The sequence below is a fragment of the Sinohyriopsis cumingii genome, chromosome 17 (genome assembly GCF_028554795.1).
Source record: "Sinohyriopsis cumingii isolate HCF-2022 chromosome 17, ASM2855479v2, whole genome shotgun sequence".
NCBI classification, from domain to species: Eukaryota; Metazoa; Mollusca; class Bivalvia; order Unionida; family Unionidae; genus Sinohyriopsis; species Sinohyriopsis cumingii.
Genome location: NC_142977.1, coordinates 99,535,629 through 99,559,643, shown reverse-complemented (window position 1 = coordinate 99,559,643; position 24,015 = coordinate 99,535,629). Strand labels below are relative to the sequence as shown.

The window sequence follows — 24,015 nt, the reverse complement described above, 5'->3', positions numbered from 1 at the left end:
CTTGATAATAAATTATTATGACAACGTAGATAAACGGGATTAATAGTTTCTTGCACAATAAAATATTCAGGAGGAACTTGCGGAGTAAATGTATGCAGAATATATCCTTGTTGAGGTTCATTTGATTTTCAAAGATTGACTGCAATAGTTGAAGTTATATTAAAGATTCCTGGTGAAATATGACGGCCGCTATTTTTCTCCATGAATAAACAATTTTAGGAAAGTTTTCGTTGATAATGTTTTTTGTTTCCTCCTTATTAAATTTTGGTACTACAAATTTTAAAACACCAGATCCTTCATATTCTTTTTCTGGTATTTGATAATGATTGATAAATGGTTTTCTAGGGCGGGGGAACGAAATATCGTGATTAAATACTTCCTTAATGAAAGTGTCATTAGCATGATTATAATATGATTCTAACTGATTTAGATGCTGTATTGTTTCAATGGTTTGTTGTTTTATATCATCATTATCATGTTGTGATAACGACAAAAACAGATTTTGTATTTTGTCGATTGATTGTTTGACTTCAGAATTAATGGGGTCGGAATACAGTTTTAAACGTCCAAAAATCTTATTTCGCCACTAAAAGAATAAATAGTATATTCACCATCATTTCCATTCCACAGGACAATATTTCGATATTTTGGAGTTGTTATAAAAACAATTCTTTAGTTCAAAAACCATCTCGTTTTGGTTCTGATGGTCCATGATACTCTGGTGAAATTTCTGGTCAACCTAAAACAGATCTAATTGAAAATTGAAAAATATATACAACGTAATCTGGAGAATATATTTCAATTGCAGCTGATAATGTTGGTTCGTGACCTGTTATAGCTATGTTTGCTTCTTTTGTGGTTATAGACTTGATTCTGCTCTGAAATTCATCATTGAGTTGTTCGACTTCATAATTATCTGTAGCTATAGAACAAAAACTAACCAATCAGGTGTTCCATCTAGTTTATTTGTATTTGCAAATACAAGTTAATTATTTGCTGGTAATCCACCAAATGATTTTGATCTCATATTTGGCCAGCTGTAATATAATCGCAATTGTCCAAGCGCTATTTCTTTCACTGAAATTGCAGTTGGAAAGTTAATACTAAATTATCGATTAGCTGAGCTCACTGATATCATCGTAGTTTTTGACGGAGTTGTGTTCGTTACTATTTGTTGAAATAGTTCGCCTGACGACGTCAGTGGAGTTGATATTCTTATTTAAATCTTGATTTTCTAAATCAATCATAGTCATTGCTTCTTTGTAGATTTTGGGCATATCCATGAACTAAGAATCTGATATTTTTCCATCACTAAGACTAGTTGATAATAACGAGGATAATTTGGAGTATGCTAACGTCGCTGTGTGTAATTTTAGTATATAATCATGCAATTTTGTATTTGTGCACGTACGTATTTTTTGGTAACGATATTAAGAATACCGGTTATTGTTGTTGCAGCTGAAATACAAATTGTTACAACTGATGTTGATGTCATTATTATTGGTGATAATAATACGCCGGTTCCAGCAATAACAGCATACGCTGCTGAATAAACAAATATATCAACAATAATTATAAGTCTGCGATATTTCTTTACTTTTACTATATACCCGTCAATGATATTTTTTAAATTTTGTTTGCCATTGACGTGTTTGACTGTATCGATAATGTAGCGCTGCAATATCATGTTGAACGTTGATCGGAATACTTATTATATTTTAATTAGGTGGAAATTTAGCTACTAATTCAAGGAACCAATAATAAATCAAGCCGAATTTTTTTCTTCAGGTTCCACAGCAAATGTTACCTCGTCGTTTTGACCTAACATTACTATCATATATCCAGGAGATTCAGTCAGTGGATAATGCCGTGAAATCGTGGTAGATATTATAAATGTTACAACATCAAGTACTGAGAACCTGTATATACCGGTAACATCAGCGCGATGTTTAATGGATTTATTGACTGGTGACCATAATGCTTGGTCAGACGCAACTGTATATACCAGGTTCATAATCTGCATGTGGAGAATTTTAATCAGTTAAATATTTTTAACGATATCAGGAATTCCACTTATAACATCTTCTAGTTTTGTTTCTAATCGTTTCAATGTCTGACATAGCTGTCTTAATATCGCCGAGTTTTGTATCAACGAGTTCCATGTCAACAGTGGACGGGGTGCCAAAGAAATAATCTGCGATTTTATTAAGTTTTTGAAAACTTCTACGAGTGTTCATAAACATATTTACGTTACAGTCATGCTGGGTCCATAGCGTGGATAATTTAGTATTATATTTATTGTCTGCATATGTGTTTGCTGCGGCATCTATATCAGATGCTGGATCTCTTAGAACAACATTTTATTTCCGTTCATGCTGAGTTCACCTGCATTGTATCGCCGGTGGTCCGCAAACGATTAGCAACACTTTTTGTACTTGTATTGTTAATAGTTGCGATTGATATACTTGAGTTTCTGATTTTACCGTCATTAGTAAATACCGGGATGTTATCGTTAGTAGCACCAAGAACTCTACGTATTATGTCATTCCAATTATTGTTACTAGTCTTTAGAACACCGTATTTATCCTCAAAAAGAAAAGACCTCATCTCGATCAACTCCAGAGACGTTCATAATATCGGCAAGTTCATCTTTAGTTGCGTAATTAGGCAAACCAATGACATCTTTTTCTTGCCCTTAGTGGTACCCCTAAGAGAAGATCCGTAAAAATAAACCATTATACTTTAAGATCTGTTTTAAACGACGCGGTTATTTGTATAATCGTGGTAATATTGATGAAGACATAGCATTGGGTACATTAATTACTTCACGGCCATATATCGTTGGATCTGTCACTGTTTGTTTTGGTAATGTTGAATACCAGACTGGAATAGTTTTTATTTGTATATTTTAAAATTTAAATTGGTGGTACCAACCCATACGAATCAAATGAAACAATTCTACGTGGATCAATTGCGAATGCAACCCAGTGAGTTCCTGCACAAGAACTGTTATCAAGGTTAATAGTTCCTGCTTCAAAATTGTTTGGTTGTTTTGGTAATTGGTCACGCATAAAAACACCTATGAAATTTGTTACATATAATGTTTTAGCAGCATCGAGTAAATCAAAATTTGATGTAGGCAAAATTAGCAAAGAATTCCTGGAAGTCTCTAAACTATTCCGTATCGATAGGAAATTCTCGGTAATCTTAGACCAATTTCAATTTATTATAGTCTTTTCCAGTTATTTTATCAACAATTTAGCAGTACCGCTTAAAACACCAAGCGCAACTGTTTTTGCAATGGCTGGGGCTGCATCGGCTATTAAACCTGGTATAGCTGCAAGAAGTGGAAATATACCACCTCCTTTCATTAAGTCTTTAATAGCGCTTGAAGAAAGATGAAGTTGAACTCCAGTTTTTGATTCTATCACCTTATTAAAATGTTTGAACTGAGTCTTTCTTAATGATAATTTGTTTGGATCACCACCAGAAATTTGATCCTTATTTAGTGATATTTTTGTTCAGCATTCACTTTCAAGTTTTGATTGTAATTATTTCACATTAAGTTGACCATACGACATTTTTATAGTATGATGAGTGATTTAATTAGATGTTTTCTACTGGTGCGTCAATAACTCGCATTCGTCCACCAACACATTCAAGTAACATTGCTTTATCTGAAAGAATAACTACAATTGCTCTGTAGTTAGGAACAGCACTAGCGTCTCTATTTACACGAGCTCCAAAATCAACATCAACGACATATTGTGCAGATAAATCAAGATGATCCAGTGAAAAGTAATAAATCGGATATAGAATTGTAAATTCTAACTGTGATATTTGTAAACCAGCATCTATATTTTGATCACATCCCATTAAAGTCATTAGACGATGATATGCACGTGCTACATGACTTAATTCAAAATTTACCAATAGATTTTCAGATGGTTCTTGATATCCTGTATCCTCAGTGAAACTTCAGAAACTCCAAGTTTGTCAAATATCATTGGACTTTCTTCCTGCGAGGTTACTCGTTCAGTATTTTGAAAAACAATAAAAATATGCCTTGGCGAAGACACTCATTGTTGTGATTCTATCTGCCATATAAATAAATCATTAACATTACTCTGTACATTATCTGTAGTTACTGTTAACCGAGATTATAATGATATACCGCCTGAATCAATAAAAGAGAGTAACTTGTGTTCTTCGGTAATCGTTGAAGTCATTATCGGCATCCAAAACGAACGTTTTGTTAGTAATACTTTACCAGCTTGGCCTGGAGCTCGCCAGATAGCATCATCGTCAGTAGTATTTCTTACAAGTACAACTGTATGCTTGGCCCCGAAAATAACCTTTCTAACGTTCCTTCAAAATCCAAAGATGTAAGACAGTGAATCGCGCATGAAAATCTTCAATTACCTCTTAGCATTGATTGACGTGTTGTCAAACCTAAGTTGAAGCGCACATTAACGCTAATCATTACAAGTTGTGATTCAACATCAGCGGTGTTTGCAGCGTTTCTTCGTTGTCTATATTATACGGTCTATTGTCAGGAAAGTCAGAAGTGTCTTTAGCAAACATCAATGACGGGCCAGCTGATTTTGCATAATCATCAGAATATCTTGCGAGACCTAGTATTGTTGTAGCAACATCGACGTGTTTTTGAATATTTTCAATATTTTTTCCATCAATTATGTGTGTAGCACTGTCAAATAACGCCACAATTCCGTTATTAACGAAACTAACCATATCAGCGGCGTTATATTCAGTATCGTCTGTTTTTATAATTTCACCTTGTACTTCAATAAATGCTTCGGCGGGTAAGAATTATCTACTTGTATCTTGAATTTGTAACTCGATTCCTAAAGGCTGATTTGGTTGTCGTGCGTCATTAGAATAAAACTGATAATCGCGTATAGATTCATCTTTGAGAATTGATGCGTCCATATCGAACGCTCAATCAGATACACGTTTGAACATTTTATTATAATTGTTATCGTCTAACACGAAGACCACTTCCAGCTATTAAACTTGCCGTTATATTAGTTTCTGCATCACCAGCCAACTCTGATAGTTTTTTATTTGCGGCTTGATTTATTTTTTTACTGACATCTGCATGCATAACTTTAGTGCTAGGTAATTTTACTGGATGTAGTTTTCGTCTAATAAACCGTGCTAGCCTATCCTTAATTGTCGAGAACGCTTTACCGGAAAGATTACCAATAACGCCAATGCCTTTATCACGAACAGCCTCAATAACCTTCGTCCCTAATTGTTTTACAATCGGCATTGCTTTTGGGACTATCCTTCTAAATAAACCATGAACAACATCACCGAGTCCATCTCCGTAAATCGCTCTGTAAGTTGATAACCGCGAATTTATTACTCTAACAATGCTTGATCCACGTTCAGCAGTGCGTATACACATTGCATTTATTACTTATTTATCTAATCACTGTGATAATCATCTGCAATTGCATCAATTAGAGAACGATAAACATTGATATCCATAGTACCGCCAGTAAATAATATTCGACAAATATCAGATATTTCATTAATGATTTCCGGCGAATTATTTTCAGCATGTTTTCCTCCAATCATAATTTCTAACATATCTATATCAGAAAGAATATTGTTAGGACAAGCAATAAGACCACTTCCTTGAGTAAAAAAACCACTTTCACTTGATCCTTCCTCCTCTCTTGTTGTTTCCGCTTTTGTCTTAAATAGTCTTAAGGGTGATATTTCTACTTTTGTTTATTTAAGAGACTCTCTAGACCTTTCAAGTTTCAACATCGACATTTGCTGCGGTGACGAAAATTGTTGTTCTTCTATTTTTGTTGCTGCGATGGAGGAAGTTGATATGAAGGTTCTTGCTGGGGAGGTTGTGGTTTTGATTGTTTCAGTTCCTCGTTATATAGTCTTTTTATTTCTATAACGACACTTTCATATTTTCGATCATTATTTCTGGCTTGTTTTTTCTTATCATATATGCGATATACCCACCTGATGAAATTATCATTACTTACATTATCATGAACAGGTTTTAAACATTTAGTCTTTTTAAAAGTATCTTCCAATGTTACACGTGGTAAATCTTTCGCTTTAATATTTTCAAGTTCTTCAAAAATACCTATAAATTTATTAATCAATTCAGTATTTTCTTTTCTTACTTTAGGTTTAAGTTCAAGATCATTTTTAATTTGACCAATACCATCAAGTTTTTCTTCACCTAAAGGAGGAGGCTGAGCAGCAGATATTTCAGTTGGAAGATCTCGTAAAATCTTTTTTTTTTTGTTTAGTTTTTCTTGATATCTTTTCAGCTTGCTCAGCAGTTTGTTTTACTGCTGTAAGAACGATTCAGCAGCTTCTGCAACTCTTTCAGTAACTTTTGCAATTGGTTTAGATAACTTTTCAGTACCTTCGGCAAATTCAACTTGTGATTCTTGACGTTCTTGAAGTGTTTTACTAACAGACGTACAGACTGGAACAAATTTCTTTATTGCTTCTAAGCTTTCTCGAGCTAATCTAGCTGTGTAAGATTCAGCACCAGTGCCATTATTGATAAAGCAATTATCTAATTATAGCAGCAGAGAGGGCACGACCTCAGTGAAACGTCCGGTGCGTAAACAAAACCGCTCATAATTTTAAAAAATACTAACAACAACGATAAAGTAATACAATAAACTAACCCTATTAGTGAAACTCTCGGTAATGTTAGAGGCTTCGGTTTATTTGTTTGTATTTTTTCGTATGAGGTGCTAGTTTTCAAAATGACGTTTCAGTAAAGGTCTGTTCGCCCTCTCCGCTGCTACATTATCAACATATGAAACTAAATTACATGTTGTTCAAACATGAATGTAATACATGCACTAGAATGCAATGATGAGGAGCTTTTAATTATTGATGATATTCATTCATATTTCTTTTTTTTTGTTTTTAGCTTTTTTATTAATTCTACTTATAGAAACAGAGACCAGCAGGATACGCAGAGGAACCCATATAGGCAAGTAAAAAAAATGAATTATATCATTCAATCACCGATCCACCCATTGAATGAGCTATGTTTAAGCACGTTAATCAAAAATTAGATAAATCGTGGGTCAGTTTTAATGAATATGTACCATTTTTTGAACGTAAAAATGTCAACAGTCATTTTCGAGGAGCACATTACATTACATTCCGCGAACTCTCAACACCCCATTTTAGTTTTAGGTATTAGCGACGGATCGTCAAGAAGTATATATGGGAGTTGATAATAAACACATGTTTCTCATATTTGCCTTTGCCACTGCCAAATTTTAAACATACGATGCTTTTGTCAAGTAATATTGGTTCTAGAACAATGCCCAGTTTAGTTACGCAATTGCATTAAAATATTGTTTGGATTTTATATCGCCTCATTCACTTAAGAAACATTTGTATCTGCACTCCTTGAACTGGATGTATCCTAAAAGTCTTCTCCCATGAAAATGCATGTGACTGGACTGTTTTTGGAATGTTTATATAAAGGTTCTTGCCCTGACAGATGTTACAAAACCAGGACCAGAGATTTCCAAAGTGTACTGTAATCTAAACAATAATGACATTGTTCGTATTAGATGAACTATTGTTTTTGAACAATATTACAGTAACTCCAAAGATGACTTGACGTACGTTCTTGTTGTATTCATCGTTGACAGTGCACTACCTAAACGTTCCAATATTTATAATTTTCAGCCAAACGTTTAGACAGAAGACTCAAATTATTGAATGAAACATTTTGCAAAATTGCATGATATATTATAATTGAGTTATTATAATCTGCTCTAAACTCCATTTGCTTGACATTATTTTAATATTTTTATTCCACATTATGTGAAGACAATTTACTAGTCGAACGCATTGATAAAAACGCTTTAGTTTTCAAAATTACACATTTATTTAATTAAAAGCATAAATTATCTAATAACTCTTTAAACAAAGTTTATTCATGAAGTTTCATAGATTGATTATATAGAATGACAGGCAATTCTTATAACAATATTCATCAAAATTATTTGCTTGACAAAACTGCATTAAATTAATATACTAGGAGTCGTCTTCATCGTTATTTGTTTTTCGAGGTGACATAGTTTTATCCAACTTATTTCAGAGGACGCAATGACATATATACTTTTACAAATTCTGGCTATGTTGAAGAAAACCCAAATAGAGCAAGAGAAGAAAGGTCTGCAATATCTTCGTAAGTAAAAAGGAGATACAGTCAGGATAAACCTACAATTAGGATCTGCGTGATGATATGCGTTTTGATACGTGAAAACGATGTTATGGCTAATAAAGGTTAGACAAAACTAAAACACATTATCACCTCTTCCCTTCGTGATAATATTAATATGAGAGCATTCTGAGAATTTAACGATCTAAACGAGTCAATGCTTGACAAATACAAGACTCCAAAGTGACCGCTTCATAAGATTGTTATCAACAAATGTGTCAGGTAAAAAAAAAATATTTTTTTGATCAACATTATTCTTAACAGATTTTTGTCATAATCCTGGTAAGTAGAAAAACAGTGTATATATAAGGGATGATGTGTTTCAACTAAGCTGTTGCTAAAACTCTGGGAACGCTTCAAGAAATGAAAATATTCTACCTGTCGTAAGCTAAAGCTGTTGATCATTCTCATACATATTTACCATAGCACCATTGGCGGTGCGTCTACGAAATAATGTTTCAGAATTCTTCCTTAGAGAACATAGTGAGAAATCTAGAGGTACACCGTTTCAAAATTATCAGTCGATACTGTTCTAAGGGAGCTAACGCCCGAAACACTAACCTGTTGACGAGCGAAAATTTGTACCCATACGAATACATGAGCGTCTGCTGCCGCCAATCGAATCGTTTTATCCATCGCTGTAACTTGAAGGTGTTTTCGACATTGACTACGAGCACGCAAACAATGTTTGGTCAGTAGTTGATCCAAATTGTTGGTAACTATGTCGATGTGTTTGTAAAATTTGGTGACACATTAAAGCTTCACTTCACCGGGTTGGTTGGGATGCGTTGTTATCAAAATCCAAACTTGCATTGGAATTGCTGACCGATATGGACCAATATATGTTTATTAAACGATAGTTTCGTGGCGAAATTGATATGGTTAGCCACACATCCCCATGTCCGTGCGCAATCGTGAATGGATCCGGACGCAAGAATACAGTATGTTCCAAACATATTCCAAGTCTCATTACCAAGGGTAGTTTTGTACTACAGGTGCGAAATGTGCGTGTGTGCTTGTGATTGGGTATGTGTATGTCAAGGATTCATCGAGAGCTTGGATTTCACCAAAATGTTTGGATGGCTCCGTATATTTCATATGACCTATGCACAAAATCAACGAATGGGTATGAGAAAGATTTATTTTTACTCGTAAATAATGCAGTAGTTGATAGGATGGCGGAGACTCTGCGCAAGCGGATTCGAGTGGAACAAATCGAGTGAAGACAAACATCGAAAATCCATTTCTAACACAGTATTTCAATCTCGGAAGATCTTTGATGGTGGACTTGATGCAGTTCAAAGTACAAAAGCAAAGCTGAAGATGACAAACCAATTAATGTTAGTTCGCTGGATTTATCAAAGCTGCTCGTTTTCGTGTTTTAGGAAAAGAGCAAACCATTATACTAAAATCGTTTGAATTTGTTTTATACTCACTGCTGATGCACCATTTTGCAAATGAATTATATAACATTGATTATCCAAAAGAATACCCGTTTGATAACGTGAATAAAAAGGCTTTCAGTAAATTCAAAGACGAATACTCGGATTAAACAATGGAAGGGTATGAGAGATTTGTACTTACAATGTATTCAATCGTGCTCGGCCTCAAGAACATAAAAAGTCTAAACATGGTTCTTCACATTTGTTCCAGAAAGACATTGTGTATAATGTCTTCGAACTTGATGTAAATTCACGCACAAGGCAGGTATGATACGGTGTCGGAAACAACGCACATATGTATACCAATGCATTAAAGTGGGTTTGCCACCGCTTGATACCAAATGTTACATATTCAAAAACGGTGTCATCACGAACACGCTCTGGTACCATGCTATTACGAAACTATTTACAGTTGATACAAATGGTGGCAGTTCCATCTTTGCTTGGACGACTTGCAATTACTCACGTCACAAACGTTCTGCATGGTGGATCAGGTTCAACTAGTGATTGGCGAAAATGGCAACATATTGGCTGCCTTGTAGTGTGAACCAGTTATGAGACACTAATACATCGACTGAACACACTTGGACACTATCGGGACCTAACTTCTAACTCTTCTGATGTATACATATACTGGACAGACTTGTTACCGATGTTGATACGGTGCTGGCTATGAAATCATTTTCCGAGAAGCCGTGATTGTTTATTTCGGATAGCATGATCCTGATTAAAGTAAGCGTACGGGTGGTCTCATCTCCGTAACTAACATAATCCTTTCTTCCTATTCGTCAGAACAAGAGACTTCATTAATAATTTCTGTCCGAGTAAATACGTTTGAATATATCTGCAACACTTGCAGAATTGTTATATATCTACAATTCTGCTGTTTGTTTTGCATCCGCTTTCAACATCGATTATGGTTAACGCGTACTTGCATAGTGTCCGACAAACAGTATCATGTAGGAGAAATAGGAGACCAGCCTGACTGACTTGATTAGGCGTGTGGACATCACAGCCTCCACATGAAATTTGTATTAGCACTAATAGGCCAATTTACCTTAGTGTTTCTTAGACATCCATATTCGTGCAACTCCATCAGTGACTTTTCCCGTGCTTGTTAAGTTGTCCACGGCGGCTTCATTTTTCCATTACTCGCGCAGACTGTATAATATGTTTGATAATGCCGGAGTTTGTTTACTTTGTGTTGGTAGTAATATAATGTTACATTCATTGAGTGGAGGTTTGCCCTACTCAAAAAACAATCTCGGTTACATAGCTCATTTGATGGTCCATCTGACGATTCGTTAAAGTGCGGAAATAATCGCACTAAAGTCATGGATTAGATCTACGACGGAACGTGTCCATGCTTAGTATAAATGGTCATGTCGGTAGAATGCAGCATCAAGACGATTTGCTAGTGCATCAGTATGATTTGGACGGTTTTATAATCAAGTTGAATATCGAGCTGTGTCCAGTGCTATAAGTAATTGTATCCAGGAATGTGTTTTACAGCACAATATTAACTCACTGGTGTTTCTGGGAGTTTTCGTAGGCAACAGCGACATCACCGCCGACATCTATCTTAGTAACGTTAACTATTTTGATCCACATCAAACAGTAGTTCTTTTGATCGCACCTCTGCGATTAATTGTTTGAACTCCAGTTGGCTTTTCAGTCAGGGTTTTGTGCAACAAGGCACACAGTATGAAGACATAATTGTGTTATATGCAATAAATATATTATTCAAGTTACTCCAAGTTTACTCACCAATGAATATATCTGGAATATTCTGGAAAATAGGTAAATTCCAAAATATCACTGTCCTGAACACAAAAGCAAAGTTTGTGGGGAATAATACCCATTTTCTACACTTTTGTAGGCATAAGCAATTACGAAGTAACACGTACTACCCAGGAACAAAAATTGTGTTACATATGGCAGTTGAAATAATTTTTGTAGCATACCATGGCCTAGCGGCGTTCGTGTGTTTTATAATAATAAATGGTAATTACAGGAATACTTAATACAAATAAATACAAATTTGTGAATCGGGAGGAAGCATGTCCAATGTGCCAGAGAATATATAATCTGCGTCTTGGCCAATTTTTGAACCAATTAACAACACGACCTAACATAATTTCTAAGAAAATATTGATATTTTAAAATCCGTAAGAATAATTTTCAGTTTACTTGTGCTCGAGTTAGTGTAAAAGGAAAACCCTGCTGTTTTATCTCCAATGTGAGTCCAATTCGCTGGCTTCTGATTTTGCAATGCAGGTTCATTAAAATAAGTTTAGAGATAGTGTGTAATTTTAGTGTTAATCCTTTCATCGATATATCATTCTTGGGGGTGGGTGCAATCAAAACAGGACATTACCAAGGAGGACAATAGAAGACATCTTGTCTGAAATACACAACAACCTGAATCGTTCCGAATGCAAAGTGTTGTACATCAACCGATCCTGTATATGGAAGAGCGCTCTTAAGCAGTTTCGCCAGAAAACCTTCAGACCATCTGATACATTTAACGTGAAATTCGTCGATGACCAGGGTAATCAGGAAGGTGCATTAGATGCTGGAGGTCCAAAGAGGGAATATTTCCAGCTCATGATGGATCATTTGGCAGACTGCTCTCTATTCGAGGGACCGTCTGGACGAAAACTACTCTCCTACAATGTTCAAGGTAACACTTGTATTGCAGATATATACAGGTACTGTACAATATTTGGCTTAAAGCTATCAGTGAATAACTACAATAATGACTTTTATGCTGACTCGTTGTACATATCAGATCGATATTTTTGAAAGTCAAATTGAGATCTAAAACCATATATATTAAAGAAATCAACTTGTACAGTATGCCTCGATGTTTTATATTTGTTGGGTGTCGCGAAAATGTTTCTTCTTTTTATATGGCATTATGAATTTTAAATATATTTTATTTAGCCAATAGAAGAAATGAATATTTCTATGCCGGTATGGTGATTGGACAATCGATCATTTTCAAGGGACCTGTTCCTCGCTTTTTGTCACCACTACTGCTGGACTGTTTGGTTCTGGGACCAGAAAACGTGACAGGATGTCGCGAGGATATATATGATTCAGATTATCAACAGCTGTTGGATGAGGTAACCATTCTTTTAATGTAACTCTCATGTTTAAATGTATTGAACATTTTCATCTATTAGGGCAATATACACGGAATAGAGCTCTTTTGTCAAAAATGTAGTTATTTCTGTATATGCATGCATTTTCGAATATGTATTATCAGCAATAAAATGGATATCTGGAAGGAATGGATATTTTGAGAGTCGTCAATCTAGCTTTATATGAACTGCAAAATCATCATTGTAATTCTTATGTGTTTTGCTCGAAGAACCATGATAGTATATTTTAGAAGATTTGATTTTGCTATCATCTCTCCAAAATCAGAGGAAAATAAAGTGCAGAATTTTAATTTCGTTGAAGTGCAGCGGTTTGATTCTACACTTTTGCATAAAGTGGTCAGAATAAAGATGCATCTCATTTATAAATTCAACTCTATTTTAGGCGTGTAACATATTTTTGTCTGATAAAACACAATACGCAGAAATAGCACAAGCACACGGTTTAGTATATTCAATAAACATATTACTAAGACTTTCTTGTAAATATTACGGTATTGCCAATATGTTCTCGATATACTCCGAATTACATTTTTTGATACAATGCCATATAAACGCTGTTCTCAGACCATTTTGTTGGAATCAACCTTTTTCAACTTTATATCTGTAGGTTCAGATAACGGACTGCATTCGTAACTTTGTTTCCAGTCATAACAAAACTCTACACTTTGCTGGTTGCCTTCGAAATGAGAGGATGGAAAACAGGGATCAGTTGATACAGGACCTGATAAATTACTACTTGGTGGAGAGAACAAGACCTGCCTTTGAAAAGTGAGATTCAGGCATGAGATCATACAAGTTTCAAGTATTCAGTTTTGAACATGACATTCTCTGCTACCAAATTACAAGTGACGTTCCCTTGGAAATGTCACTTTCGATTGGTTGATTGAATAAACACATGCACATATTGAACATGAACATGATTAAATGTAGCAATTTATTTATCAACAACAGGAGGCATTTTCGGATATAAATCTGAAAAGATTCGAACATTTATTTACACTGCCAAGTGAAACTTTGTTAAGGTTTCAGTCGTTATTATTTGAAACCTTTAAATTGCAATTTGATAGATATATGCTTTATGTAAGTACAACAAAAATAACATTAATAACTACTACTATTAGTAACAATTAAAATGATAAGGATAACTTTGTGATAAATGAAGAAGGTCTTGGGTGAGTCTTCCTTAATAAGTTTGGCATGCATCTCTTATGCACATGGAAATGCATGAACTTCACATGTTTCTTATTATGATAGATTAAAGGCAATATTATGCAATATTATGCCTCAAGATCCTAAATTGTATACAACTATACATTTGGTTAAACAAGAATATTTAACATATGTAAATATAAATGGAAAGGGTTGAATATGACTTAGTATTATTAGAGAACATTTTCCAAATTTAAACGCAATCTTATGCGCAACGTTTCAAATATTACAGTCTTGTGTTTATGGACACTATCAACTTTTGAGACTGTTGTAAACGTATTCGAATATGTTCCGACGTTGTTTAAAACTTAGTATATCAGGTCTGATTCAAACTTTGCTTTATCTTCAAATGTAACTGTATTAATTTTCAGAATTAAGTTTTACAGGGTACTAAAAATTGCACCCCTGACAGAGGCGTAGGTACAGTATGTTGCAGACATTTAATGTATTTTAAAAGGATGAAGTATGTCCCCAAAATACTGGAACAATAATAAAAATGTAGAGCATGAATAAATGAACTATACATATTGATTAAGGTGTTAAAGGTACTTGACTCGTGTCAAATGAAATAACCTGAACAGCATTATCAACAAACAAAGTGGACTTGTTTATTCATTTATAAAGTGAATTCAAACGTGGTTTTACAGTTTGTCATTTTGTTACACCTTCAAGCTTGTCATGCACGCTGCATACATAAATATCCTTTTGCATTCTTCTTTGTTTGTAGTTCCAATTAGTAAACAATTAAATCAAGCCACTCTTGTTACAACGCCCATAAAAATCCAAAAACAAATCACAAAATGTCACATACTAGAAACTCATTACCCCTGAAGAACATAGACTCAACATGATCCATATTGCAATCTGCAATAAATTTGTTTGTTTAAAGTCCAAAACGTAGAATTTCTTTATATAATGTACTTTAAGGCATAAACAATTGAATTGCAGCTATAATATAATGTTTTATGATACATCGTTTCAACTGTGCTTTTTGTTGCGTAATTTATGAAAACATTATTGAGGCATCGTAATGTGGAATCATTACAGAGCGTAATGTCGTTAAGAAAAGATATTACCAATATGGATTTGGCTTCTTTGTTTGGTGTAGTTCTATATTCAATAACACCATGTCGCCGTGGCAATCGTGTAGTATAGAGTGTCAAAACTGAAAGTTATATTTATCATTTAAGTTCGGTTTGCTATCAACACTTATCAATCCGCATTTCTTAATCATTTTCATAGTTTTGAATGTGGTGAGTGCTACAGTTTTTCTAGCTCAGCCATCGAGAGTGATTAATAAAAGTTGGGAGAATTTGATGTACAGTCATTATAAATAAATAATCTAAAACTCAAACAGTGTCAATTATAAAGTATTGTATCTGCATCATATACTTTCTGGGTAATGGATATGTTAGTTTTGAAAATCTGCACTACAAAGCAATAGGTAAATTTGCTTCAATCAAACATTTTCATTCGTAGTTAAACGGATTTATCCTCAACATACTTCCCCAGTCATTGGAACAGACACGATAGCAATGCCTTTCTTCTCCGGCGATTTGGATGTATTGAAACCGTGAGTATTCTCTCAGGAAATATCCACTGTGGATTCGCGGACACATTCTAATTTCAATGCACTGAATATCTCATCAAGGGATTATATTGTAAGGGAAGGTAACAATCGTTATCGAACAGGAATATAACTACTCACGAGGTTTTCCTTATAATCTTGTTGCTTTTCTCGTAGCTTGCTAAATAGCTTTATCGAATAAAAACAGTTCTTGTAAATAATCATAAACATTTTACACAGTTCATGAGGAACTGTAGAGTACGTTGATACATAAAACCTACATTAGCATGTCATCATGGGATTTATACGGCACCTCATCACTCCTTACACAAATTTTTAACGTACCTTTATTAATTGTTCAGTTATATCGCTAAGATGTCTGCAGTGTGGCAGCTTATAGCGATGTCTAGCACAGAGGCATCATACTGCAGATATGTAGCAGGATGTCTCACCTAGTCACATTATCCTGATACCAGGCAGACCAGTCTTAACACTAACCTCTTAATGCTGAGCGCCAAGCGATGCAGCCGTTAGTACCATTTTTATAAGCCTTTGGTATGACTCGGCCGGGGTCTGAACCCGCGACCTCCTGTATCCGCGGACGCTCTAATCACTAGGCCACATGTGTGGTACACACAAATGTAATCTTGTTTTAATATAAGTTCATCCTAATGCAGAGAGAGAGATAGAGAGAGAGAGGTGAACTAGAGTGAAACAATGAAAATGAACAATGAAATAAAACTCAAAATATGGAAATATAAGTTTGAGTAAACTAAATCAGGGGATATATGTGTCCTAAATGGGATGAAATTGATGTCACTTGGTGAACTCACCATTACCAAGGTCATATTCTCCTGATAAATTTCCTGATAAATTTCAGAGTCAAAGCATCTTCCTTTGGAAATTTGCTGCCGACTTTGCAGACAGATATCGATCTAGGCCTTTGGAGAATATATAACACAATAAGGTCAAAACAACTAGACTAATTAGCCCGTACTTTGGTTATACAGCATAGTGCAGTGTATCAACATATATGCACAAATTAAGGAGCTGTCTTTCACTAGATTGTGTAGAACACACGGATATAAAGTATGTTATAAAATCGATTTTCTGTTTTGTTCGTAAGACATTTGTTTATATTTATGTGAGCGTTCGTGTGTATGTGATAGAACATTCATTACTAGTCTTTAGTTTTATTTGTAGTATTCACACTCGAGTTGTTGTACATAAACTAGGGTCCATATAAATAGGGTCCATATAAATCTTTTCATCTTAACTACTATATTTGCATGATGCATTAGGTTGAAAAACCTTAGTTGATCTTTACTGAATGGAAATGTCTGTGTATTACCATTGCGTGTAGATTGGTAGTCAGACTTTCTAGTAATTAGTACAGCATATCAGCCACTAGGACCTGTCATTTTAATATGCATAATCTTATACTGGAGTGCAGCCCATATGTGGTCTATACATGTCTTATGTAACTCTCGTATCTTAATCAAGTTTGTGAGTCGTAAATATTCAAAAGTATTTTCTATCCAATATTATTAGTTCCATTATGTAATCGTCTAACATTATTGTTTCTTTAATGTTCTATGCAAACGGTCACGTTTAGTCTTAAATAACTCGTACCATATAGGTTCACGATAAAGAGTTCCACGTTGAATGGGTTCAGTCTTCTCCATATTAATTGGCTACATACCTCCTCCATGTCAATTGACAACATGTCATCAAGTTATATATATTTCATAGTTGCTGCAACATAATCAGCAACAAGCCCTGTTTCGAGTCCGGGTTGGACACTGAAGTCGTTGAAAATAAGCAGCAATAGTATACCCATTCAAACATCTGCTCAATAACATATCATGACTGACATGTGTTTCCTTTTCAATATATAGATAATTAAATTCAAAATATGTTAATTTTGCTGCATTAAAATACATTTTTTTGTGGAATTTGTTGAGATGTGAACATGGCCACATTATAATTGTGATTTCACTGGCAGTTTAGAGGATGCAAATATTATATTTTGGTGCAGTACCTTATGTTTGTCTGTATACATATATTTACAGATTTAAGCAAGGACTTAACTCTGTTGGAGTGTACAATTACATCTTGAGATATCCTGATCAGTTTCGAGAGCTGTTATCAAGACGTGAACCATTGACGGCAGAGAACATGTTTGCTATGTTTACGATCAATTACAGCAACATGCGTTCTCAGCATGAAGGTGGCAAAGCAGATGTGGAACGGAAGACAGTTGAATTCTGGAAAACCTTTTTATTTATAGTAGAGGGTAAGTATATCTTACCTGAATGATCATAGAATCCCATAATCATTGCATTTCTTTACCCTTGTCCGACTAGACCTGGGATAAATGAACAGATTTGCAGTTGCTTGTCATAACATGCTATATAAACGATTCACTACAACATAATTATCATAATTCCGCCCGAGCCTAAAACATCGCCATAAAAATGATATAATCATTGAATACAATGTGTAAAACGTTTTCATTCTGCATTGTATAGCATATATGATAGTTCCAAGTGAGATATTTCGTCAAAGTAAACATGGGAAGTGTACTTTCCTTAGTTTCAGTCCGATCTATATATATATATATATATATATATATATATATATATATATATATATATATATATATATATATATATATATATATATATATATAACATTTTCGTTTCCTGTCAACAAATTGAATGTCTATTGAGTATTCTAATTAAAGATCATCGGCTGCACGTACAGCACGCCGTGCAACTGTAGATACATATCTATTTATAGTAGAGGATAAGTGTATCTTACCTGAATAATCATTGAATCCCATAATGATTGCATTTATTTGACCTTGCCTGATTAGTTCGACGTAATATCGTTAAATATCAATAAGTCGAAAAATTTAATAGATGAAGAAACTTTTTTGCCATTATGCAAAGGGCATTTATAAAATATTTTGCGATCTTATGGTATTCTCAAAATTATATGAAGGCCGACTTGAACGATGTTTATGGATATAATTATCTCATATCCAATAATTTTGATATGGGTTTTGTTGTTTTAATGTTTATCACGAATCCATAGAAAATAGCATATGTTTTGGAACTCCGTTGTCAGCGATTGATGAGGTGTTATGAAAGGAGGACTCTGCGGGATGTATTCTATTTTTGTCTGCTTCTGATCAAAAACAGTTTCGGGTTGAAAACGACACGCAGGTACACGCCAGATATGGAAATAATGACCAAAGTGTTACTTTGTCGAAGAAAACAAAACAGAAGCCACAACAGTATCTTTCGGCGTGGGTGAAATCTCATGTGAGTTTTGAATGAAAAAATCCCTTACTTCTTCGCACTTGTGCCTGACTATGCATGTGTCAATGGACATTGTTATGCCTCTAAATGTTGCCAAAAGTTATGGAACACCACGGTATCACCCGTATGAGCAACGGTATCTGAGGTATATATGTCCTCCATAACAATACACCTGCGAATAAAACTGAAGGAAGTAAATCTAAATTCGCCTCATCATCCATACTTGTCTGATTTATCAAAGATCCATTGAAGGGCAGATAATTTCAAAGTTGCCATAGTAATGGAAGTGCAGTTCTCCAGTGTATGAACATTATAATCCAAACGTGAATACAAAATAGAATTTTAATACATGAATAACCAGACAGAGAAAGCGTGCACTTCGAGCACTCTGATAAGATGCCCCAACATGCACTAATAAAGACTTTCCTGTGTAATACATAAGGATTTTGTTGTCTTGAACTCTGTTTCATGTACTTATTGCTTACTCTTTGGAACTATTAAAGGTAAGTTGCTCACTTACGTGTTGGGTGGATTAAATAATTGAGATATGGCCAAAGGTGATATAAGTCAGGATCGACCGCTCGTCCATAGGTAGTACGGATTATAGTGTCGACTAGCTGCTTATTATCGCATAAGCTGGATAGTAGAGAAACAAACACTTACTAAACTAATGGACAAATAGACTTAATATATTATTAATAACAGGTACAAAACAACTCTTACACATAGGACATTTTTAATCCGATTATCATGACATTTTCATATTAGACTTAAGAGTTTAACTTCAATCAACAGAATGTGAACCAAACGGAATGCGATGGACATGGCAAACGTTTATGGAGTAATTAATATCTGTCTGATACCTAACGTGTACCTAAAATAAAAATTTTACGCCTGATAATCAAGGTTAAATTTATTGGTATCAATTTCAAATGTTGAATGAAATTTAAATAATGAAAACTGGCCATGAAATGTACACGTTCTTTTTGAATATGTAGCTGTTATAAAAACACAATAGGGCAATTATACCTGATATACGTGACAAGACTTTTAACCAGTGTCAGTATAGGTCCGTGTTTGGTAGAATATGTTATGTGTGGAGCGGACGCAATCAATTAGTGCATTACTCATAAAACCGTATATATATATATAGATAGATATATGCCAATTTTCTACATTCATTTTATTGATTTCCTTTTCCTTCAGCCGGAGGCTCGCAGTTAAATTTAGAGGACATCTTAAAGTTCGCCACAGGGATGAAGGAACAACCTGTTGGACAACGTCTTAATATATACTTTAGTCATCCGACCAATGGAACTCCTGCATCGAAATATCCCACCAGCAGAACGTGCTTTTGCACACTTTACCTACCGTTGCACGAGACATTCGATGAGTTCAAAGAGGCCATGGACTTTGGGATTTTAAATGGCAGTCAGTTTGGTCGTTCCTAGTTCATATTACAGTGCTTGTGAATATTTAATTTAGCATATGCGGCATTGTCATTCTTTTAGAGATGCCAAATAATGATGTACAATATTGTACCGTAACTTTTGTTCATATTGTGGTATGATGATATTGTTTTCATCCATAGGACAAAGGTATAATTTTACAGCTTTTCCCCTGAAAGACACTTGTATTAATGCATAACGTTTCATCCACATTACAATATTGTCTTTTGCTTTGTCTTCATTTCTATTGTATTTGGTTTGTTTTATGTAATATATTATCCTTATTTGCTTCTAATAATTACACATACATTTATCAGATATTTGTTTTAATTGTTGTATGGCCTGGATAAACAAAGGATATAATAATAATAATAATAATAATAATAATATGTGTTCGTACCAACGTCGTCTTAATTATCGTACCTCGGATGTTTTTCCCCCAGTGTCTTTTTAAATACGACCATGCAACTGATGGAATTCTGGATAAAGGCTTTTGAAACAAAATGTACACATATTAAAATTAAGCAAATTATATATTGCGAACGTCAGGTACGTCGACTTAAAGTGTTCAGAATGGTCTCACACTCCCCATATTACTATTTGCAAATTTACATAACATGCAGGTTAAGTAACTAACCTGATCACAATGCAGGTTATAATTCATTTTACCAGACACCATGTCAAACGTATGAACACTGTTTTTTGAGATTGTGAACTCATTGAAAACAAGGTTATATCTACAAAATCATGTTTTTCAAATACAATATTATTTGATACTCGAAATAATTACTTAGTAGTTTGGTCCATATATCTGGTACATGATTGTGGTACACAAATCTACTGAACTCTTGCAACTTATCTCTATCATTTATTTTATTTATTTAATATTAATTGGCGATTTCATCCATTAGATAATATGATATAAAATCTTTGAATGAAAGTAATGAATCGAATGACAGTTTTGGAAACTATATACTTCGCTTCTCAGCCAAATGAACTCATACAATAGAACCACACCTTAGACAGTGTAGTAACGTAGCTATTGTCATAATTTGTTCAGAAGAATTGCCATTGGAAATGTGTTGTATTTGTCATTGATTGTATGTATATAGGCAGAGACAAAGGTCAAATTTTCATAAAGAATTTGCTTTGTAACTTCAATCGCTAATATAACGCTTTGGGTAAGGGGATTAAAGATGATGCAGAAATATTCAGATTCACATTGAATGATGCAGCCCAAAGGGAAGAGGGTGTTGAGGTCACATTTTACTCTTGTACAGTCAGTAGTTTATCTTTAGTTTATCATTACTATTAGTATTAGCTGCACCTGTCATATTTAGAGGACACACATGATACATATATATTCCCATGAAAATCATGATTTAGGAATCCGCCCACAATGTTATTAACTGGATATTGTGTTAGAGGTGTCTTTAATGCATGGTGGTACTTTCACAACCAATATCAGTTGCACGACTAATATGTCACATGCCGTTTCACCTTTCCAAACAAAAGTTGATTTCTTTATGACAGTAACACAGATTTCTAATTCTCAATGAATAGTTCAAAACATACTACATATATAATACTCTTCGTTAGAGCTGTGTACTAAACATCTTGTCAGTGGCTACCACATAACTTCTTCAAATTAGAACTGATTTAATGTTAAAGGTCATCTTTGTACGAATACTAACACATATTCTTATTTTCATACGCCATCTATCGATTAAATGTGACAGTAATAACCTCAAATGATTTTATGTTTCTTTATTTTTTCATGTTTAGACTTGTAAACTTAGGGTCGACAGGTCACCCAACTGTCTTCATTAACATGCTCTTATTAATGAGCGTTGTTTATAACATATGACGTGGGCTAGAGAGGCTCATGGTACATTACTTACAAGTAATAGAAGCGGCTGATATAGATATATTCTACCGAAATAATTGTTTAGATTTTCAGAAAACAGGATTAGAACGGATAAGCTATATAAAACATAAGAAAAAGATAGTACACTATGAATACTCTATGTGGTAAATATGATATCTGTGTTGTAAAAGTGCATGGTTATTTTAATTTGAAGAGAAGTATAGGGTGAGAAAAATAATCCATGTTGGTTTTTGCATCGAACCCTGCAAATCCCTGTCGCTTGGTTACATTACTTTTTCCAGACGATACATAGATTCAAGGGGACACAAATAATGTACCCTTTCAACGGGATTTCTTTGTCTCGGCGATAACTCCAACATACATTCAGAATCCTGTTTTCAATTATGGCGTCTCTCGTGTTTCTTAATGACATTGCGAATATTCCGTTCATACGTTTGCTTGTTTGAACGTTTTATTTGTAACTCAGTTAACTCGTCCACATCGTCAACTTTATCATCGCAATTTTCAAAAGGACGAAACAGCTTGTTTAGTTCATCCACAAATAAATCGAATAAACCAAGCGTTAAAGCGTGTACTAAATGAGCATACATTGTTTGTTTACACAGTAGTTCCTTATACACAATTTCATTTTTTACACACACATATCGAGCAAGATGACAAAATTATGGAAAAGTACTGCACAATTCGGGCAATGTAAATATAACGTTGAAAAAATGAGCATATAATAAATTAATACTTTTACAGAACCACTTCATTAAATATATGTCTCTTTGGTTCATGTAATTGTTTCCGTTCTTTTAGAATGATGTACACATATAACAAAGAACATCAAAGACTACCTGTAACATCACAACAATCACAAGAATCACATATAGTTGAACATGATAAGCAACTTGCAAATGTTCACAGGAATATGACAAAACAATTGAAGTAAGAACAACAGGAGTATACATGATCACAAGTTTAGATTAGGTGTTCCTTTGACAAACTAAGCATCACCAATACACACTATAATAGGTAGAACATCTCGAACAGCACGATATATTGTGTGATTGGTAGTTTCAAAACTCTTTAATTACTTTGTTTGTTTGCTCTCAAGGTAATGCTCTGTGCCTTTTGTAAAGCCACTGAAAAAATAAAACCTGTACATAACATCATGTCCGGGACCAATACAATCGACGTCTCTAAAACACTTTAGCACGACACATACGATATCTGCCTTTGTCCAGCCTCTGACTTTCAACACGATGAAACTTAGTCTGTATACGTACTTTTTCCTGAAATGCTTATCTTTTCAGGCAATATCTTGTATAGGCTTTACTGATGATGACGTTGCAAAGTAATAGCAAGAAACTCTACAATAACTTAATTAAACACGTCGGTTTGTCTTAACATTATCGTATTTTGACCTAGTTACACATTATAGATAACGCCTTAACTCACGGATCACAATTGTCTAACAAAAATGATGTCCCTCTAATTTTATTTATAGTAAACACAAATGTGGGAAAATTCGTTCAACGTCCTTCTCAAACATCCAGTATAAGACGTAGAGAAAATAGTTCTTAACTGTTTTGCAGCGAACTGTTTTAGGCTCTATAACTATTAAAAAACATTTTGAACGTGTATCTGCAAAGACCCAAAGACCTGTTGTATTGCAAGACCTGATGTATTGTAAAGTTTATAAGAAGAGAAAATCCTTTAGACT

At 34.3% G+C, this 24,015-nt stretch overlaps 1 protein-coding gene across 1 annotated transcript; it reads left to right on the top strand.

The window, feature by feature from the left end:
* The first annotated feature begins 12,056 nt into the window (after positions 1-12,056).
* Positions 12,057-20,422, top strand: LOC149779532 (G2/M phase-specific E3 ubiquitin-protein ligase-like). The gene is made up of 5 exons (XM_089938439.1): positions 12,057-12,385; positions 12,649-12,830; positions 13,477-13,637; positions 17,718-17,941; positions 20,178-20,422. The coding sequence occupies exons 1-5, from the start codon at positions 12,310-12,312 to the stop codon at positions 20,420-20,422; spliced, it is 888 nt and encodes a 295-aa protein (XP_089794565.1). The 5' UTR covers positions 12,057-12,309.
* Positions 20,423-24,015: the final 3,593 nt, after the last annotated feature.

Excerpts from the sequence above, each read along its gene's own strand:
- LOC149779532 (XM_089938439.1), top strand. The coding sequence starts at position 12,310 with ATGATGGATCATTTGGCAGACTGCTCTCTATTCGAGGGACCGTCTGGA. Across the intron at positions 12,831-13,476 it reads ATCAACAGCTGTTGGATGAG|GTTCAGATAACGGACTGCAT; the intron begins GTAACCATTCTT and ends TTATATCTGTAG. Across the intron at positions 17,942-20,177 it reads CTTTTTATTTATAGTAGAGG|CCGGAGGCTCGCAGTTAAAT; the intron begins GTAAGTATATCT and ends CTTTTCCTTCAG.